This window comes from Lepisosteus platostomus, chromosome 18 (genome assembly GCF_059453375.1).
Source record: "Lepisosteus platostomus isolate fLepPlt1 chromosome 18, fLepPlt1.hap1, whole genome shotgun sequence".
NCBI classification, from domain to species: domain Eukaryota; kingdom Metazoa; phylum Chordata; class Actinopteri; order Semionotiformes; family Lepisosteidae; genus Lepisosteus; species Lepisosteus platostomus.
This window is the reverse complement of record NC_142628.1, coordinates 7,959,515-7,980,234: the sequence shown is the minus strand read 5'-3', so window position 1 is coordinate 7,980,234 and position 20,720 is coordinate 7,959,515. Positions and strand designations below refer to the sequence as shown.

Genomic DNA, 20,720 nt, shown 5'->3' with positions numbered 1-20,720 from the left:
TCAGCTGAGTCGAGATGAGCCGCATCTTTTCATTCCATCCACAGGAAAACCCCAATCCTCACATGGCTTTCCAGAAAGTGCCTAGACCTACGGAAGGCTCCCACCTGCGCGTGCATGTGATGCCCTTTCCCAAGCTGAATGAGGAAAGAGTCCAGACGCTGGTCCAGGAGGGACTGGCCAAGCTCCACATAAACCCCCTTCCTGGCCGGGTAGAAAAGAAATGCATTGTGCCCGCCGGGCCCGCCGTGGGTGAGTTCACAAGCTCTAAATCAGCCAGAATGTTCCACATTGATGCAACAAGTAACCAGCACGGATTTCAAAAACTGTCCTCCCGTTTGCTGTAAAATGTTAGTAATGCTGTTGTTTCCCTCCTGTGCTTTGCAGTACTGCATATCCCACACACTCTGCACTATCAATATTAGTTGATAAGTTTGCATTGTGGTCCGTAAATTGAAAGAAGTTGACTTGTTTTAGATAAAGCTTTAAAAAGCTCTTATTACTTTGTGTGTCATTTCATACACATTTCTGTCATGGTTATAATGTAGGCAAGGCAGCACTGAGCTCTTTCCACTTTGGCTGTTTTCCTCCTGTTTTTGTGAAGGAAATCTTATTCCTGAAATGTAATTAGTTACCAAAACAAAAAATTGTGTTCCTATCCCATATGGCAATTATGTATTTGTTTGCGGCCTTTAAGTTCTTAATCAAGAAAACATTATAATACTCTAGATATTAGAAAGTACAAAAAATTCCAAGACGTTTTTCATCTCAGCTTGGAATTGAAACTAAGCAGTTACTGATAATTTACAACACGAATCATTAGTTCCTCAAGTCTTTGGAGTACTTTGTTGTCTTTCCTTTCAGTGAGTAATAGTCTGTTTTCTTCTGCTCTCATTTCATTCTGTAGCTGCAGTTTATCTTTCCTTGATTGCAGGATGTTTTTATAAAGTCGTTTGTACAGCGTTCGTGTCAGAGAGGAAAATTATGTTCATGTGTTTAATGTGCAGCTAACGGAGTCACATTTCTGTCATTCTTATCTCCTCCGACAGTCTCAATAATGGCCAAAACGGGATCAGTTTTCAACAGTGCGAGGAGACTGGAAGTAGTAAGGAGTTGTATTGCGTTCGTATTTGACAATAAGATACTCGAGACGGAGAAGGTAACGTGTTTGAAATCTCTTCTCAAAGTTTTCCACACCTTTTTCCATTCACAAATACAGAAACAACAAGTCCCTCTTCTTTCAGTTTATCTACAATTTGTAGACATTATTAAGAAGCAATAAAGCTAAGTAAACCTCTGAAAAGACTATGGTGGTCCATACATTTGCATAGGATTGTGATAAATACAGCGGGTGCCTGGGAGACACTGGGGTCAAGTACAAGAAAAGGGCTACTTATATTGGGGTATTTTTCACCATAGGAAAAATACACCCTAAGGGTTAGGGACTGTCAGAACACTAATTTAACCTGTGCAATTCAATGCAGAGAATTTTCTTTTTTTTATTCAGAAGCTATTAAATTTAAATTACATGTGAACATACATAAAAACAATTCTAAGTTTAAAGACCTTATAGCAGCCTCTTTACCAACTGAGCATATAATTTCTCAAAAGCCTAAGAAATATGTACAATATATTTAAACATATTTAAGTGACATTTTTAAATAATTTATCATAATAATAATTATAAAGGTTAATATTTTTACCTTAACATATTGCACATGTTGTACAAATTTCTCAAACAATCATTTATCACAAACTTATTTTAGTATGCAGAAGCATTTTAAAAAGCATTTTTAAAATAATTAGTTCAAGTAGGTAGCTGCGTCAGCATGTGTAGACTGCAAAGGAACAAGTAAAGGTTTGTTCCATGCTGAAAAGAGAAGAAAAGACACAGCATTTTAGCCTTCATCCCTTTAGACTAAACCTTTACTTGTTCCATTCCATTTGTCTGTTTTTAAAATTAATTTACCTTAACGTATGTATTAAAATTTTACTTTACATCTGGTCACTTAACATTTGGTTATTAAAATGACCTCTTGAGAAAAGCACTACATCCAAAACATAAGTAACGTCTACAACATTATTTATATTTATAAGACATCAAAAATGAAAGAATGACTGTTTTTCTGTACATGACCTATCCAATAAATCTTTACCTGTGTGTAACAGGAAACATTAGGACCAACACTATCAGAGGAAAAGACCCATAATAACACAGCTGCTACGTTTGTCATCTCATTTCCTACACAGTTTTGTGTAGATCATTTCACCATGTGTGTGTTATTCTTTGAATTTGGAGGCTCGTATGGTGACTTTCTCTTGAGTTTTGGTCTACTATACAGTAAATGGGATGGTAGTCAGCTTGCGGATATTCCCATTGGATCCAATACTGTAACTGTTGTTACTGTTGTTACTGTATATAACCACAGCTTGTGTCCCTGTGCAACTATGTAAGTAAAGAGACAGCTCCACAGAGCAAACAACCCCATCAGCTCAAAATGTGAACTGGAAAACAATATGCAAAGAAAACCTTTACTTTTCTCTGCTGTTTGCCGTAGAAGCTGGCTCTCTTCTGATATGCTTAAATCCTGTGAGCTAAAAAGTGTGTCATAAATGGAAGGAATTTTTTGTTAATTTATCTGGGAATTTATTAAGAGGCTCAGCGAAATTCGGCTGGAGTAGATCATTGCCTCTCGGTAAGAAGTATCTCTGATCTGCGTTGCTGATGGTTCATTGCGGTTTGTCAGACCCTGCCAGCTGCCCTCCGCGCTCTGAAGGGGAAGGCTGCCCGCCACTGCCTGACTGAGGAGCTCAGTCTGCATGTTCAGCAAAACCGAGCCCTCCTGGATCACCAGCAGTTTGACTATATCGTGCGGATGATGAATTGCGCATTACAGGTCAGTGCAAGACAGTCCACAAAGGTAAGCTTTGCTTGTAGAACCACGGATCCTGTGACACACAATTCATAAACATGGCTCTTCAGTCAATTATAAGCCATGAGCTTTTTTTATCTTACTTACGATACACTCTTATAACTGTTGTTTCCTGTAAAATAAGGGCTACTTTTGGCCTTTATTCTCCCACCTAGGTTGCACGGTGGTGCTGGAGTTAGCCCTGGTGACTCATGGTTTGTGGATTTTTCACCTTTCAAACACATGCTGCCTAGGTTAGTAGGTGTGTCTGCATGGTCTTGATGTTTCTGAGCCTCCACCCTGTGCCCTGTGCTTCCTGCATTAACCCAGAAGTACAATGACCCTAACCAGCAACAGGCAGCTTACTGATAAGAAATGAATGGATTATCCAGCGGCTTTCCTCTTAAATGGTCATTGAGTCTTCACTAGTTCGCAAGTTACTTTAATGAAAAGTCTTTAAGCTGCGCAATATATTTGTGTATACAGTATGTGATGTACTGTGGTTAAAAATACACAATAGGTTTTTATACAATAAGTATAAATAAGTTTAAATACAGTATAGCTATTGTATTTGTTGATTTTTGGTACAGACAACATCTTATTGACCTTTTTCAAAAAAGTTGGTGTATAGAAAGGCAAAAGGCTGTCTTCTTCTCTGTCAATTCGTTTCACTATTTGTTTTGAAAAAAGTCCACAACAAGCTTCTGTAGTTGGTCCATCAAGAGCATTTCCAGTCCAGTGTCTGAGCAGTGACAAAGGATAGAAATGTTGTGGTGTCTTCCCTCTAGCCAACATACTGCTGTGCAAAAACACAGTCTCAGTGTTTCCTTTCTTCTCTAGGGGATAACAGGTGAACTGTAGAATTGGTGGAAGGGAGAAGCCCTACATTCTTGTTCCACACAAGTTCTATTTCTGAGTCCAGACTGCTTTTTGCAAGCTGTAACGGGTTTAAGTTTAATGTGTGCACTGACCTTTGTAGCTGTTGACAGCAAATCCTGTACATCGTTTCCTAATAGAAAGTATATGTAGCCATACTGTAGTATGTGGCCAAATAGTGAACACCCAGGTCTGGCAAGTAAATTTAGACTGTACCTAATACCATGCTGTGTAGAATAGTCACTGCTGGGACTTGATTTGGTAGTCCTGAAATAATTCTTGTGCCCGAGTCATATGAGTTGTCAAAAGAGTCATCTGCAATTAGTCACATTTTTATTTGATTTAAAATGTGATGGTCCCATTTTTGTATACCCATGACATTTTCTGTTGTTCATTGTACCTGTTTATGTCTGGATCATAATTTAGGGTTTTGATAATATCATGGAGGGCCAGCAATATCTAGTATTTTGTTTTTGAACATTACGACATTACATTGCAATTAATAATTGCAGGGAAAACCATTCCAGAGAAGAGAGATAAAACTTTCAAACTTCCTGATAAACAAAATTAGATTAATGTTTTTTTTTTTATTTATGGCGACTTTTAAGGGGTAATTTAGATTTTTTTTTGCATTTTTAAAAATATACATGTAAAATTGCAGTGATGTTTTTGTGCACACTGTTCTACTGATTGGTTTAAGGAAACTAAGGCCAAAAGAAATTTTGTGCTTCGATTCGCTGAGACAGAAGTTCCAGCTACCATTAATAAGCATATTCCTTGAGATTAAAGTCAGTATTTAACAGTATACCACTTGTCCTGTTAAAATCTAATTTAAATTTACTAGGCAGGTAGATTTGAAATCTGGAATGGTTATTTCTTTTAAGGGGGAACATGCTTCTCCAGATGGGTCTTTCAACCCATTCCACATTTTGTTGCTTAGAACCAGTCATTCCAAATGTATTTATAACGATGAAGCTTTAAATAAATTAATATAAACATATTAAGTTAATTTCCTTGAGATTTTGGAGCATTCTAAACTGCCGCACTGAGCTGGATAGCGAATGATGAAAGAGGCCTGGCCTGGCAAGTTAGCATTTCCCCATGAAGGTCAGTGCGTTTGTGTGAGCTCTCGCTTTTATTTCTGCTCCTTCTGCTTCCAGCGAGAGGAAAAAAAGTAGCTCACCAGCTACTTTCACAAGGAGATGTGCACAGGAGACTACGGGATGTAACTGAACTTGCATGGGTGCATCTCTGTGAAGGTCAGTCTCCAAGGTGCAGAGAACAGAGGCAAAAAAGTGGGTGATGGTGTGTGCTAAAAGCTCAAGAATGTGGTCAGGCCTGACAATCCGCCTTGCGCAGCCCGGTCCTCTGATTGAAAAGGGAAGGAATGTAGTGGAACATTTAATTAGGAGATGAGACTTTTGTAGCAAAGCAAACAAAATTGGTTGTGACAACAGGACGTATAGTGGGGAAAGTCATCATGCCTGGACAGTTCCTTCTGTTGAAGTAAATGTGGAACTCTGCCTTGAACATGCAGAAAGAGCAGAGTATGATTGGTTTTGTGTGGAAGTAATTTATTGTTGAGCTCTACCAAATAAATCTGTTTCTGTGGAAATGAACTGTCGCCAGTATAGAGATAATGTATCCCTTTTAAGTGGACATAATTAAAAGCTTTTTCTTTTTGCTTTGCAAGAATGTTTTTTTGTGCTGACAGTTCAGACCCATTTTTTTAAATGTATGCAAGGAAAAGGCATTTCCATCCAAAGAAGTGGCTTTGAAATGAATTGTGTTCAAATATAAGCAATTCGTACAAGGTCCCAGCACAGTGATATTAATTGTCTTTTTGTTGTCTCCTCACTAGAATTGATGACTGTTTGAGTCTCAGTTTGGCTTAAACATCAGTTTTCCATGGCTTTCCTTTTGAGTGTCGTGGTCTCACAAATATATAACTCATACAGATATATCATTGTGATATTCTGAGTGTCACTGTTGTCTTTTTCAAATTTGGTCCTGGCAGGGAGGTTTCTGAAAACTGATGAAGGCAGACAGAGGAGCTGATTTCTCAAGATCCTTTTCAGCTGGATCCTAACTGTAGAAAAACAGCCAGGCTGTGCTTGAGTGGCAGCTTATACTACTAAAATATTGCAATAAAAAAGTGTGCATAGTGTGTGTGTAGATATTTCTTTGGAAGTACTGCTGGTACATACGCTTTGCATTTTCTGTCTAATTTAGTCCTTTGGCTCTTGTTTTGTAACAAATTAGGACAGCAAATTAGAAAGGAATCTGAACTCTTTTACATACTTGTGAAAGTGCAGATTTGTTTGTTGAAGTTTGGAGAGTGTATTAAAATGTATATGTAATACTGTTGTTTTTTTGTATTTTACTAAGGCAACCGGCATTGTAAAATCTCATCAGATTTTCCAGATATTCTTGGTCATGGATTTGGAGCCGAGGTCAACATTTTTCTCTCCAATGGGCTGTTAAATGAATAAAAATAGTGGATTGCTTGGCTCCATTCATAATTGCTTTCATATTCTGCAGTTTCTCTTTTCTGCACCCTGGTTTGTCAAAGAAAAGGTTACATGTTGCAAACGCTCCAGGGATTAGATGCTCTTTTTATAAAAGCTTTACTCTGAAACTGGACTGGAGCTGAAATTGGAAATGGGTGTGTGAAGATCATTAGATCGGTAGATTATCCACTGATGGTATCCATCAGTATTACCCCTTCTGTAAGGCAGGTTCACTGAAGCAAGGCTATTTTTACTAGCCGTTTGAACACATTCACATTGACTTAATTATGACTTCATAGTGTGGTGAAGAAACATCTTTTATTGTTTAAGTGCAACAATAAAATGCCAAAAAATAATATTAACTGTTAAATACAGTTTTTTCAACTATTGTTCTTCTGCTAGTAAAGGTATGGCTTTTTGATATGCCACTGCACAGTGTAGAGACACAGTGACAGGTGTCACCCACAGTTTTAAATGAACTCGGTCAGCTACTGTACCGTGGTCAGAAGCTCTGGGCTCTGTCCTTCACATCTTTTACTGGTTTCTTTGTCCATTTAGTTCACTGGAGACAAGCTGCACCGTTGCTGTAGATCAGATGGCATGATCACAAACTGAATTGCACATGCCTTGCAAATGTGGAAAAAATGTAATTTTTTCACATACAGGGGGTTTAATTAAATGGATATCAACAACAGCAACAATAACAAAGAAGCATGCATATTAAACCTAGAAAGATCTGCATCACACAGCTGTGGGGTTTTTTTTGGAAAAGAACAAAAGTTTCCATATTCACTTTCTGCAGGGGGTCAGCAAGTTTTGGCACTGTTTCCATCCAAGGTGGCAGATGGTATTGTTTATAAGTATTCAAATATTGAATTGAAAAAGTATAACTCCTTCGTATCCCTTTTAGTGTATTTCAACCCGCGATGTATCTGGTGACCTGTATTTCAGGTATTGGGTGTACAGGCTGAAAGAAGCCACAGGAAAAAAAAGTATAAACGACAAATTAAAAATGTTTCTGTGAATTAATGGCATTGAGTCTATCAGATGGCTACCGTGTGATATACTTATTAACGCTGTTTTCTCATGCAGCCAGAATTGAGCACCCTGTTTGTCATCCTGTGATAGATGTAGTGTGTACATTTGCCTTTATATCAGATCTAAAACTGACACTAAATAGGTGATGGTAAGCATAACTAAACAATCACAAAAATACTGTATTTGCAGGAACATCTCATTCAAATTGAAAACACGCACTGTCATTGTTCATACGACTGATATTCTCTCGTTATCAAAGAACATACGGTACACGCAGAGCAAACAAAAAAACAACTGACAGATCCTTCTGCACGCTTCCATGAAAGAGAAGTAGCTCAATTAGAAGGGACGGCGAAAATAAACCAGCTGGAAAAACCAGCTGGAGACCCACGTTGGTGTATGCTTTGTTGAGGAGCCAGTGGTGCAAACCTTTAAGTCAAAATCCCCCCTTGAAAGGGTAAGATGTCTTAGCCTAAATCTCCTCTAAAAAGTAACAGGGGTGCTCTTTTCAGATGAACATATTGGCCAAGACATCTTGGTTTACCAGTATGTGCTCTGTAGGCTGAGGCAATTAATAAAAGATATCAGTCTTCCTCCCTTATTATTACAGGCCTTCCCTTACTGATTCATTGTGACTTCATCTATCAGATCTTTGTCTCTGGCTGGATGAGAAAAGTGCAGAAAATTCCAGTAGGAGTGTTTTGTTGGAACAGGATAGTTTGATTTGTGAAACATGTACCACAGTTTAATTACAGGTTAAGCAAGTGTACAATTGTATTTCATTTTTGTGTTATCTCTAAGAAAAAACAACAACAAAATGGCATGTACTCCAATTAAACAAATTTTGAATAAAACATTTTAGGGAATGCTGTATCACACAGGGGAAAACCTCTGTCTCTGGTACATGGTTCAAAACTACAATAGTTCTTCTGTGGGAGTCTGCTCCTTTCTGATATTGGGCCATATACTGCAGGTTATGTTAAAGGTGTATGATAAACATATTGAACTTTAAGATAATATTGCACAAGCCTCTGTAATTAGATTGAAGAAATTAAGCTCAGTTAAAGGTAATTAAGAGTAATCAGGAGACCCACTAGTTATTTTATGGCATGTTTGTCTTCATTTTGAAATGCAAAGAAATGTATCCTCTACAATGTGGTACAGTGTGATTTTACAAACATAAAAAACTATTATTGTAGTTAAAAAACTATAGTGGCAGGAATTAACAAGTATTAACACTTCTGCCAGGCAGAATTGTAAATGCCTGATTACCCATCAACAATTCAGTTTTAAATCTACTAAACATCCAATAAATCTGTGGCTTTGACAGCAGAGACCTTTTTGTTGCATTTTTGGTAAATGCTCAAATCAGAATTAGCATGATACTGTAGTTATACGTACGCTTTGGCTCACTGCCTTTTTTTCTTGTGAACAATGCTTGGCGAGAGAGGGAAACCTATTAAGCAGAGTCACGTGCTTGTGAATCTAGGATGATTTAAAGCCACATTTTCATTATTAATCTTTCTTTAGAGACATGAATTGACCGCTGGCCTTTTGAATAATCTGCCTTTCTCTCTTTAATAAGCATTTTAATTCATAGGCTATCACTTTTTTTATCCTTCTGCAGCCTGCTTTTGTACCTCAAGAACCACAAACACAGCATACAGTATGTGTTGTTCGGATACTGTTCCTTCCCACAAGCCTCACCCACCAGTGGGAAGTGTTGTCAAGCAGTGATTCCCCAATCCTGGTGCTTGAGAACTACTGTGCCTGCTGGTTTCATTCCACCTGAACACTAAATATCCAGTGCTAACTGATGCAATTTGTTCATCTGCTTGCTTTTGTTTCTATCAACTTAAGCATATAGAAATAAGAAATATAGCCATTCTCTTATCAGCTCATTTAATCTTATTTGAGACTTAGAAACAATTAATCAGTGAGGAATTTATGGACATATACAGTATAGGTTGCAGGAATGACAATGCGTGAAACACTCACATAGTACGTCTGTATCTGTAGAGGTCCAGTTTTAGACAATTTTAGACAACATACTTGAATGAGGGTGGTTCCAAATCTCAGAAACCAGTAAGAGGTTGCTAGCAGTTACAAACGTCCAACATTTTAGAGCAGAAAGCAACTTTGAATTTTAATAGAAAATTGAAATGAATTAGCCTGCCATTAAGAGTTGGGGGAGCAAGTGCAGGGTCCCCTAGAACCAGGGTTGGGAATCACTGCTGTGTGGGAATCACTGTGATGAGCTGGAGGCTCAGAGTAGACCCTGGGGCCTAGTGCCATTGTGGTACTGTACATTGTGTGAAAGGCCTGCATTCAGACCAGCAGTCTTGATGCCCAAGCCTTGGTGCTGCAGTCCTTTCGGGACATTTACTGAAAGGACAATTCCATTTTTGTACCTTTCTGAATCTGAATGAAAGATGGAATACTGGTACCACTCCATTTCTAATATTTTCTCAAATATTTCTTCTCAGTTGGATTTTTCTTACTATTATTTATCATGCTCTTTAAATCTCACCAACCCAAGTGGCATTAATGGAGGATTGGAGAATGTTGCTGTTATCTGCTCTGCCTCACTGAGATGTCAGGCTTTTAAGCACAGCTTCCTCACACTGTTTGATACTGTAAGAAGCAGTTAGGATTAACTTGCCTTCCTTGGTTATACTGTAGGTGCCTTTTTATTTTTAAAAGTGTTGTATAGCTATAAAAATGGCTATATACTGAATACTGGCATTAAGTTTGTTTTAGTTTATTGCATTATGTATTTTGTTGGAAATATTTTAGAGTTCTGAATCGAATACTGCCTGTATTCAATTTTCATCCCACAGTGTCTTTTTTTAGAATTCCTGTATGGCTGTATGCATGTCTTTGTTTATATGGTTTGTCTACAAGCAAGAAAAAAGACTTGCTAATTACCTTAAAATATTTGACGACTGTTCAGTTAAACAGTTTAGAAGAATGCTCTTCCGGTACGGAGCACTTTATATCAGTCCACATGTTTTCCAGTCATGTTTCATTGATGCCTCCAGGTTTTTGCAGGAGTAACCATACAGAGTAATTATATGGGATTTGAAGTCAGTGCTAAAACGCAGATTTCGGAAAGTGACAGGATGTCCTTTCTTGGCAAATCGATGTGATGAACTAGAACAAAAAAATCTGCACGATTTCTAGGGAGTGTGTTATACATCTTTTTTATACATTCCTTAGTTTTATACATTTAAGTGGTAGTTTGAATCAGCCATTCTGTTGTTGTATACTTTAAGGATCTGTATAAAAATGTGATAAAAATGACAGGGGACTTTGGTAGCTTTGTCTCGTAAACACTCACCGTTATGACTAGTGTTATCCTTCCATTTTAGTTAAACCACAAATTTATGGCATGTCCCACAAATAGATTAATTAAAATATTTGTGGAATACTTTACAAATTAGTGTTTATGACTTTTTTTTTACTACAGCTGTTGTAGTTTAAGAATTGGACAGAGTTATTGAGCGCAGGCAGCCCTGCTGTGGTATAAAGTCAAAATGCATCTTGGCATCCCAACCATTTCCTCTAAAGAGGATTACAGCCTGAAAATGTTCAACTTTATTGCCATGGGCCTCGTGATAGCATTCGAAAACATGCATGGCATGTCAGTTAAAGTAACTCAGATGTGTCTGTGAAACATGAGGTGGAATGGGTGACCCGTCTTTTCTGTGTCGTTATCTTTTTTAATTAATAACAAAACCCTGTCCTGTGTTTCTCTCAGCCTGGAACGTCCCACAACCTTATTTTCCACGTTAATCGCAAAATAAAATTGTAGTGTTCCGTTCCATGTGCCTCTGAACAGGACATGCATTGTATTGTTTGTTTTTGGGGTGAACATCTCTAGAACAAGGGCACAGTAAGAAGACTCGTGTAAATTATTGCAGGAGCTTTGACCCAGCTTTTTCTTTAAGGGAAAAAACACTGTGGTGGCAACAGGTTCTGTCCCTGCCAGACCTGAAAGCTTTACAAATGGTTTAATTTATTTTCTGTATTTGTTTTCCTTTTAATTTCCTTTTTGACATGGGAACTAGTCTCTCAGAGTGAAAGAAAACCATTTTTTAAGTATAAAAGAACTTTGCTGAGATTTTTCTTTTGTTTATGTTGTGAAGAGTTACATAAAAGTGTGTGAGAAAAGTTGAAACAAAATGCAGTGGAGTGTTGCCGCACCATACCAGCAGGTCACTGACTAAATTAAAAGAAAAAATGTCATTAATTCAGGTCCATGGGTTTTTCAAGTGAATTCCTCTGGTTTTGCCTGTGATCTAACACACTGAGGTATGCATGAGGACTGATTTCGTAGACAACCGTTCAATTCAATGTTGCACTTGTTCATAAACATTATATTACATTATAGATACAATCATGTAACTTTACACTGTTTGTTTAAGTAATGTCACACAATGGAGCATACAAATGCATGAAGTCAAACTGCACATGAACTAATAGAGACAGAATTAGACAAACGTTAATCTTAATAATTGTGGAATAAGCATACAGTATATATACTGTATACAGATTGTCATAGAATTGCATTGTTGTAGATTATGATAAATGCCTGAATTTTTTTTTATCATTATCAGATACATTTTCTGCTTAATAGGCTGTATCAACCAAAAATAAAGCAGTTGCTGTCTGGCCCTTTTCACAGAAAAGGCGGTTTCCTGTTTTGACATGCTGCGCGTTGAATTTCTGTGGAGTGCACAGTAGTCAGTCTCTCTACGGCGTCCCGTCAAACACCCGCTCCCTCACACGTACGCATAGCTCATGAGTGACTGCTCAGCAGCAAGGGCAGTGAGTCACAGACCACAAGACATGCACTGGGCAACCTCGCAGAACTCCAGTCCCCTTGGCAATAACAGCATTTAAGTGTTAAATCATTTAGAATCCTCCCATTCACTTTGTATATCAAAATATAAAGATTTATTTGCTTGTTTTTTCATTTTATTGGGTAAAGGTTTTTCATTTTTGTATTTTCTAAACCAAGCAGTCCAGTGTTTTTTAAGTGATCTTTCTGAATGGTCCGAGTGGGTGAGAGGTCGGAAATTCAGCCAGATTCTGTGATTCGATCGTGTATTCTTGTAGTACTGGCTGAAATCTTGGATGCTCCTGTTTCTCAGACGGCCAAGGTCAATTGATAAAAAGTCAGAGTGGACTGGTCAGGAAGAGAGCTCTTGTCATTGAGTTTTTCATATTGCGAAACTTAATGTATGTTCTTAATTAAGCTTAATGTTGTCAGTGGAAGGAAATGTTCATTTAATGGACTTTATTTTTTTAGAATCATTGTGCTTAAGTGAAAGTGAGCACCACAAAATACACATCTTTATACTTTCACTGTGCTCTCCAGGTTAGAGAAATTGTCCTTTGCATCATGAGATTTGTCTAAAATTAGTTCAGTTCTGTTCACTTAAAGATATAAGACTAAAGCTTTTTTTGTGGAACAGCTTAAGATGACTGACACATTGGCTTTTAATTATTATAAGATAGATGGTCAAGCATGCTGAGCTTGAGTTTAAAACAAGAAAATTAAATGCAAGATTTTTCATTCTTAAAAATAACCAAATGCTGATGTGTTTTGCAGTTCCATTGAAATAGAAACATCCCGATAACCCCACAGACTCTCTCCCCATTCTCTTCTTTCCTGAGTGAAGTTTGATTGGAATAGTTGACAAGCCTCTTTAACTTAAGGCATTCTAAAGAATAGGAGTAAACTAAGCATTGGTGCTGTTCCAAATTTAATAGTTTGTACAATCAACCTCTGTCTGAACAACAGAAAGAAATGTATAACCCTAGGAAATGGCAAGAACGCCTTGCAAACCAGGGGGTCTAGCCTCATTTTTGCTGAAACGCTTATGTTTTACATTTGCTCATTTCCTTACATTCCTCTGGGTTCTGTGAGGAAAACTGCTGGGGGAGAAGCAGACATTAAAATACTGGAAGTCCCTCCCTCACCTCTGCACATACAATTCTTAGATCCCCATTGTATCTCCTGTTTTGCTAGAAACGACACAAAAAGAGCAACTGAAAAGAACTTTCTTTCTGCCCCTTCACGAGTAATGCAGTTCATGTGCGCTGTCCATTCTTCAGGAGAGAAATGTGATACAGCACAGTATCAGTGAAGGGACCATTTTGTTATAATGGCAGATGCCAATTTCCTGTGGCCACTCTTATTTTTATTTTAGTAAACCAAATTATTTGGATTATTTCCAATAAAAAACTTGTAATAAAGAGAAGGCCATTTGCCAAGTTTCTTGTAGGTTGGGCTCTTCCTGGGTCTAACCTCTTGATCCTCTTAGGTAGGGACAGAACAGTCAGACAATAGCTTTTTGGTCTTCAACAGGGTTGTAAATGAACTCTTAGGTAGCAAACACCCATCCTTTATATTTGGTTTCAATGTTTTAACTTGAGTTCATTGTACAGGAACAGCTTTGCAAAACAGGTACTAGAATGCAAGGCACACAATGTGACAGTGGTCTGCACAGGTGAAAAGTTTACAGTACAATGTATACAGAGTCTATAGGAGAGTTTTGAAAGTTGATGTCTTAATAACTGTGCTTTGTTGGATATGGGTAGTTGAGGTCTGTATTGGGTTTGCAGGGTTGGATGAGAACAGGGGTGAAATAGATTATGAAGTTCCTTCAACCTATGCTGTAAGCTTAGGGCTCCATCAGTAAAGACTGAGGGTCAGGCGAGGGCCATATTCAGTACCTAGGTAACTATATCCATGATTATGTGATGGAGCTGAAATTCTGTCTGCAAGGGCTCTTGCAGCTTTCAAGCCAACAGTGACTCCTGCTAGTTGGCTGCAGACTTGCAGTGATATCATGGAGAGATGCACCACTCTTCTAAACGGCACAGCCTTCTTCTGTCACGTTCTCTGGATCTTGCAGTCTGTAAAATGTGAAATGGCTTTGCAGATGGGCTTGACCAAAAAGCAGGCCGATGTTTCTCCTGCAGTCACTCTGGTGCAGGAGTTGTTGGAGAGCTAATATAAATTGGGTATGGGACGTAATAAAAATAAATGGCAAATCCAGATGTGTTCAAAAGTAGCATGAGTTTGAGAATTTTCTGAACAATTTCTTACTGACGTGGGCAGACACAGACTGCTGCTGTTTTCTCTAGAAAGGCATGGATCAACTGTGTGTGTAAGTTTTAAATTAAAACATTGTGATTGTTGTAGCTAAGGAAGGGTTCGAGACTCGTATTAAAAGTATGTGTTCTCTACAAACAACAGTCATTGACTTGATAGTAAGTGGAAATGCGAACATACTGTAGTTCCTGCAGCATGAATGTTAAACATGGCAAGTGGCATATAACAGGAAGTCTGTGTTCATGCACATTACTTTGGTTAGTGCAGTGTTCAGCTCTGCATCTCAACGCACTTTGTTTAGTACTGAATTGATTATACAGTATTTATTTAGATTGCATTCTTTAGGTGCAAATCCTTTCAATGAAGGAATGAGTTCCATTTCTTTAAGTGCTAACAGCATGTTTACAAATTTATTATTTTGTCCTATACTTGTTTTGTGTGCTGCCTGTTTTAAAAAGGATTGTAAAACTACGAAGAGCTTAAATTCCTGTTGTTAAAAAATTCTTCTGTTTAGTTCTCGTTTATCACTAAAAAACAGCCACAGATGACTCTCTCGGATCTGCCTCTTAATTTTGCTCTGCAGCTGTTGGGTTCGGTAATAAAGGATCTTGTTCATCTCTAGACATTGTGTTCACGTTGGGTATTAGAAGTAAGCCTGGCTGAAAATGCAGCTACTTTTCATGCCGATGTGCATTTGAAACCGATAAAACCAGGTATTAGGAAAAGTACATGGTTACGTTTTACGCTTTTCCCCTCTTGTAAAGTGCACTGTTGCGTTTTTGCTTGCAGGACTGTTCCAGCTCTGAGGAGTACACGGTGGCTGCTGCACTTCTGCCCCTGACAACAGCCTTTTATCGGGTAAGCCATGATTACATGCCTGAACTCCTAGTGTCAGCCCCCTTCATTTTATGGAGTCAGTTAAGCGGTTGGAAACATTAGGGCCGCTGTGGTTCATATTAATGTTAATCTATTGAGAGCAACACAGCATGCCTCTCGCTGAGAGGTGTGTTGTTTTATAGGGAAAGATATTTATAACTGCGCAGAACAATTGAAAAAGGATGGGTTTAATTATTCAGCTGCCTGAAGTCTTGCTTTCCTGTGAAGGTGGCTGCTTAGTGGGGTTTGGACTGGTGATGAAATCCCTGCTTTGGGCAAGTAATTTCCCTTACCACCCCCTGGCCTTGAACACCCCATTAAGAGGGGAGAAAACATACAACTCTATTTTTGGCGGTTGTCCGAAATACACTATTTAGCTGTGCTTTTGTATTTTTCTTGCTTTTCGGATGGCTAGGGCACATGGAAAATTCAGCAGCTTCACTGTTTTGTTTTGTAGCTGGTTTCGCGGCTGTATCCCGAAATGAGTCTTTGCCGAGAGCCCCTCTCTGCAGCTCCCAGCGTTTTTACTTTCTGCTCCTCGCAGGCATGTGCACAAACACAAACACAAACATGGAGGGAAACAAAGCCAAGGGAACTTGTTTAGAATCCTGCTGTCAGTTTTGTGTGGCGGTGGGGGGGGGTATTTAATTATCAATAAATCACGCACACAATAAGAGGAAAAATCTGGCTGCTGGCAAATGCCACGCAGTGCTTAACGCTGTAGTGCATTCAGGGAGTCCTTAAAAAATCCCTTTGCTCTTTGATTGCCAAATATTTGATCGTACATATTTGTTTGCATCTGCGTTATATGTTTTCCACATTTATTGCTCAATAGGCTTGTACTTTACCACACTGCTTGTTTTTGGGTCTTAGCCAGGCCTGGCAAGAGATGAAGGCAGCTCTTGATTTGTGGTTGGTGGTTCTGCTCAGCCAATGGAATACAAAGGCCACCGTAAGACCTGCATTCGTGTGAGTGGGAAGAAATGTTCCACTTTGAAGTGGCCAGTAGCTGTCTCTTTTATGTTAGTGCTCATTGACAGTCCATAAGGAAAACATATCATTGTTTGTAGGTTTAGTTCCTTTAGTTGAGCTTGAGTCCCCCTGCCACAGTATGGGACAAATTTGAAAACAGTCTCTTTCCACTGGTGAAAACAAAGTGTTTTGCTTTAAAATAGTAAGGTGTCGTCTTTAAATTCGTGCAGCTTATTCGTGTCTCGTTTTTTTTCTGTCTCACTTGCACCATGTGTTTGTGTTCATGTACTCAGAAAACACACCTTGACAGACAAATTAAGTAAATAATTCAAACTTCTTTGACAAATATTTTTGTTCCAGTCACATGTTTCTAATTCAATTTTTAATTCTCCACCCCACTTATAAAATGTTCACAGACTGCTTGGTTGGGAAATCGAGTTAAGTTTATCATATTCGTGCCATCTTTAATGAAGTGATGTTTTACATAACTTTTTAATCTGACTAGGAGTTGTTGTTTGTGTGCTGTAGAGCAACTCGGATCCTCAGGACTATTAGGTTTAGGAAATACTTGGTATTTTCAAATGAAAAAGCACTTGTGAAACTGATTTATTAGAAAATGTTGGAGAAAAACAGCTAGTATTTTTAAAAACCAACAAAATATTCTTACTGTGTGTTTTTTTTAAGAAAGAACAAAAAGTTGCCCTAAAACATTTAAAACAGACTGAGATTATTTAAAGCTAGTTTAACAATGAAACTGTTCACCTATTACTGATTCTTTAGAAATTTTCAGTGTTTCTCCCACTAATCTGGAGTAATTGCTTCTAAATCAGAAGGGTGTATCAAAGATGTACAGTAGCACGTCTTAAAAATAACATGAGTGTTGCTTTACTTTAAGTTTGTTCTTTAAAGCTCTTTCAAAATTGATGCAATAATATTTTTAAAACTTTGGCGATGGAAAGAATTTTTATTTTTCGGTAGATATCTTCCTGAAAAACACAACACCCTACAGGACAGGATAGGGGAATGTGATTTTACCAATTATCAGGGGGCTTCAGAATCTTCAGAGACACCAAGTGCTTGTGTGATCAAAACCAGAATGAGCTACAAAACGTTGTTTGATAAGAGACATTCAGAGGGAAGGGACGTGTTTTGGCAGTTTCTCTTGTTTTGTTCTGAAACATTGCAGTTTTCTTTCCCCTATAAATCATAATAGTTATGCTGAAATGTTGTTTACCACTATATTTTATGTTGTTGTCTTCTTCCATTTAATTTATGTAAAAAGCTCTGGCTCAGTTTGGAATCTGTTTTTGCTACTTAAAAGGCAAATAAGTGTTGACAGTGCAAGGCTATCTAGAATTTTCTAGAGTACCATTCATCAATGGAAGTGATTTTGGTCAGAATAGACACCATTTAATAGAGCTTTATCCGTTGATAAGAGTTTACAAAAGGGTTCTGTTGGCAAATGTTGAAGAAGAAAGTGTTCGGCACCGAGTTTAAATATCATCTCTTCCAGACACTGCAAACTACGTGCGTTTAACACAGTCCTTGCACTGGTGCAGAGATAATGCTTGAAGAAAGCAGTACTCTTTTCAGAGAGTACCATAATCATCTATTTATAAGCATTAATTGATGTAATTGCATGTACAAAACTAACCATGTTGCAAAATATCTTGGACATCCAGAAATAAAGAGGGAGTTTCACAACCTTTAATATGAAGAGCTGTTGTCCACATTTTTTCTGCTGTGCATATTGTGTCACAAGAGATGAGATGTCTGATATAGTAAGCTGGGGAGTTTAGCGTTATTATCCCTTTACAGCTGGTGCATTCATCCAACATGAGCTCCCTAGGGTACAGCTTTGGGTGGATGTCCTTCCACCTTTTTTATCAGCTGAGCAAGACACAACCATCCAGTTCTAGCCCTATAGCTTCAGCCAATATAATAATAATAATATATTATAGCGTCTGGTAGAGTTGTACAATTAGAGTGAAAATTTCAGCTATGGTCTGCCACGTTTTCAGTGTTCACGGAGAGTTGGAATCATCCGTCCTGGACAAAATGTTATTTTCTTGAATAAGGTGGGAATAACAATAATGGGTATAAGAGTAAAACCGAAGCAGTGACAATCAAGTAAAGCAAGTGTGCCAGTTGTTTGCAAACAAGTGTAATTCTTGCAAGATGTAAATTGGTGTTTTCTCATAGAGGTTTGATTTCAGGCACTATAGCTCTGCTACTTCAGCTAGTCAGCCTTGGGCGCAGACAGGCAGACCATTGGTTTGGCTTGGCTGAGCCAGTTGAGAGAGGGCATAACAGATTTTACTCACATTACTTACTTACAAGTGAAATATTCTATCTTCTGACATGATGTGATCCAGGCAGCAACACAACAGGGTCCAAAAAGCAAAAAGAAAGCCAACATCAATTGTTTTTGAAAATGTAATTGCAGATGAACACTGCCCTTTTCCTAATTAATGCATCTCTGCCCATTAAAACTGATTGGCACGCAGCTGAATTAAAAGTAAAACATATCAGTCTTGTTTGTTTTTTCTAAACAAAATGATAGTAGTGTTTGGACCATAGCAGATGTGCAGTTTACATACTGTAGATATCATTACCAGTCAGATAATAAGCTTTGTCTTTTGTGGTGTACCACTGTCTTCGCTACAGACCACTTTGCTGTCGCCACTCTCAATTACCAGGCTACTGTAATGATGTTTGGTGCATCACATGGTACTGAAGAATTAAGAGTTCTTCTAAGTTATTTACTTCAGTGGCTCTGAAGGAGAGAACTGACTCTTGACCATCATGTTATTAATTTCTATTAATTCAAAGCATGATAAGCTAAATGCATCATTGAATACATGTTATTGGATTCACCTTAAAGGATGGAGATCTGATTCATTTGAAAAGATAATATAAACCATTACCCGGGTCTCAGGATCCCCAGAGACTTGTGTTTTCGATGTTTTGCAGTGTGGCTCCAATGTTTTTCTTCTAGCTATGCAGCATGTCTGTCTTTTTTTATAGCACTGCAGCAAGAGAGAGTGGTAGGTCATTGGCGTTCTGCCTTGAGTTGCCCTTCTTTGGGTAGCAGAGAGAGATTGATAATGGGCAGACAGGAGTCTCTCAGCACTGTATGTACTGTACATGAAAGTAAATGTTTTTATGCCAAGTTGCTTTGAAAAGGATTTAGTAAGAAGTCAGATAGCAGATGCTTTCATCCAAAGTGATTTGCAGAGACTAAGGAGTGAACCACACTTCTTTACTTACTGCCTGGGAGTAATTTTCATTTTTAACATCTCGGCTGAATGACGAACCATGGTAAGATTAAGTTATTATTTTGCTTCAAGAGATACAGCGAGCCAGTTCAGGTAGGAGCATGAACCAGGAATTTCCTGGGCACAAGCTCTTAACCATCAGCACCTTGCGTCCCAAAGCCGTTTAAAGAACAGAAAAAAAGCAGATTTAGTTCTGAGAGGCTGGGAGAAAGCTGCACATGGTTTTCATTTCAGTGCAGCTTGCAGGAGCTCGTCATGTGGAAGATAACCACTTGCTGTGGTCTGAGTCGTCACAGTGTCAAACCGGGGCTGGAGAAGTGTACAGTGTACAGTGGGACCAGGCAGTGGTGTTTTCTCTCTTGGCGTTGGTTGTTTATCAGGCGGTTGACTTGAAATTAAAACCGAGGTCTCCTGAATATCTGCCATGATTGACACACAGCAACCAGAATAGCGCTGCTGATTATTAAAACTACTGTACAGTGACATCATGTCTGGAACCAATTAGGTCAGGATTTCATGAGTTGAACCTATCTATATACTGTATAACAGCAGTATATAAAATCAAAATAAATGTTATATATAAAGTGAACTACCTGTGTTTTAGGCTTGCAGCCAGTTAAAATTCCCATTTATAATGTCCTGTTGGTTTTCGACAGACTTCATTTCAAAGTTTCTCAAATGAAAGTCTGTTTTTCTATCAGTGTAATAAAAGTACTTTTATTTGTGCTTTAGAGCAGAACTGACGTATTTAAAAAAAGGCCCCAGCTTACAAAGAATAAAAATCTGCTATGTAGTTAACAAGTGTTGTACACAATTTTAAGTTTATTTTCAAGTGAATTTTAGCTTTAATGTACCAATAAAGTGTGATATAAAGATCAAGGATGTTTAACACAAGTCATTGCTGATGCCCAACATTACACTACATAGTAAATTTGTTTGAAACCTTAAATTACTGTATGTCTATTTATGTGGATCTTGTTAGCTTGTAAAGATCAAGATGTCCTGTTCCCTGCTTAAAATCATTTACAGTACATGCAAATGAATGGCAAAGACTAAGGAGGAAAATGTGCTTTTCTTCTTTGCTGGTTAAGTCTCTGGAAGGTACAGTTACCCACCTCAATACGAAAAAGAGGGC

The 20,720-nt window shown here is 38.1% G+C and overlaps 1 protein-coding gene across 2 annotated transcripts in view; it reads left to right on the top strand.

Annotated features, from left to right (window-relative positions):
• Window positions 1-20,720, top strand: part of sbf2 (SET binding factor 2) — a 144,858-nt gene that overhangs the window by 86,586 nt on the left and 37,552 nt on the right. For both annotated transcript variants that reach the window (XM_088610865.1, XM_088610864.1), the window contains exons 14-17: window positions 45-249; window positions 1,047-1,156; window positions 2,745-2,894; window positions 15,249-15,317. In XM_088610865.1, coding sequence (XP_088466991.1) covers window positions 45-249; window positions 1,047-1,156; window positions 2,745-2,894; window positions 15,249-15,317 — 534 coding nt within the window. The remainder of the gene's footprint in view (window positions 1-44; window positions 250-1,046; window positions 1,157-2,744; window positions 2,895-15,248; window positions 15,318-20,720) is intronic.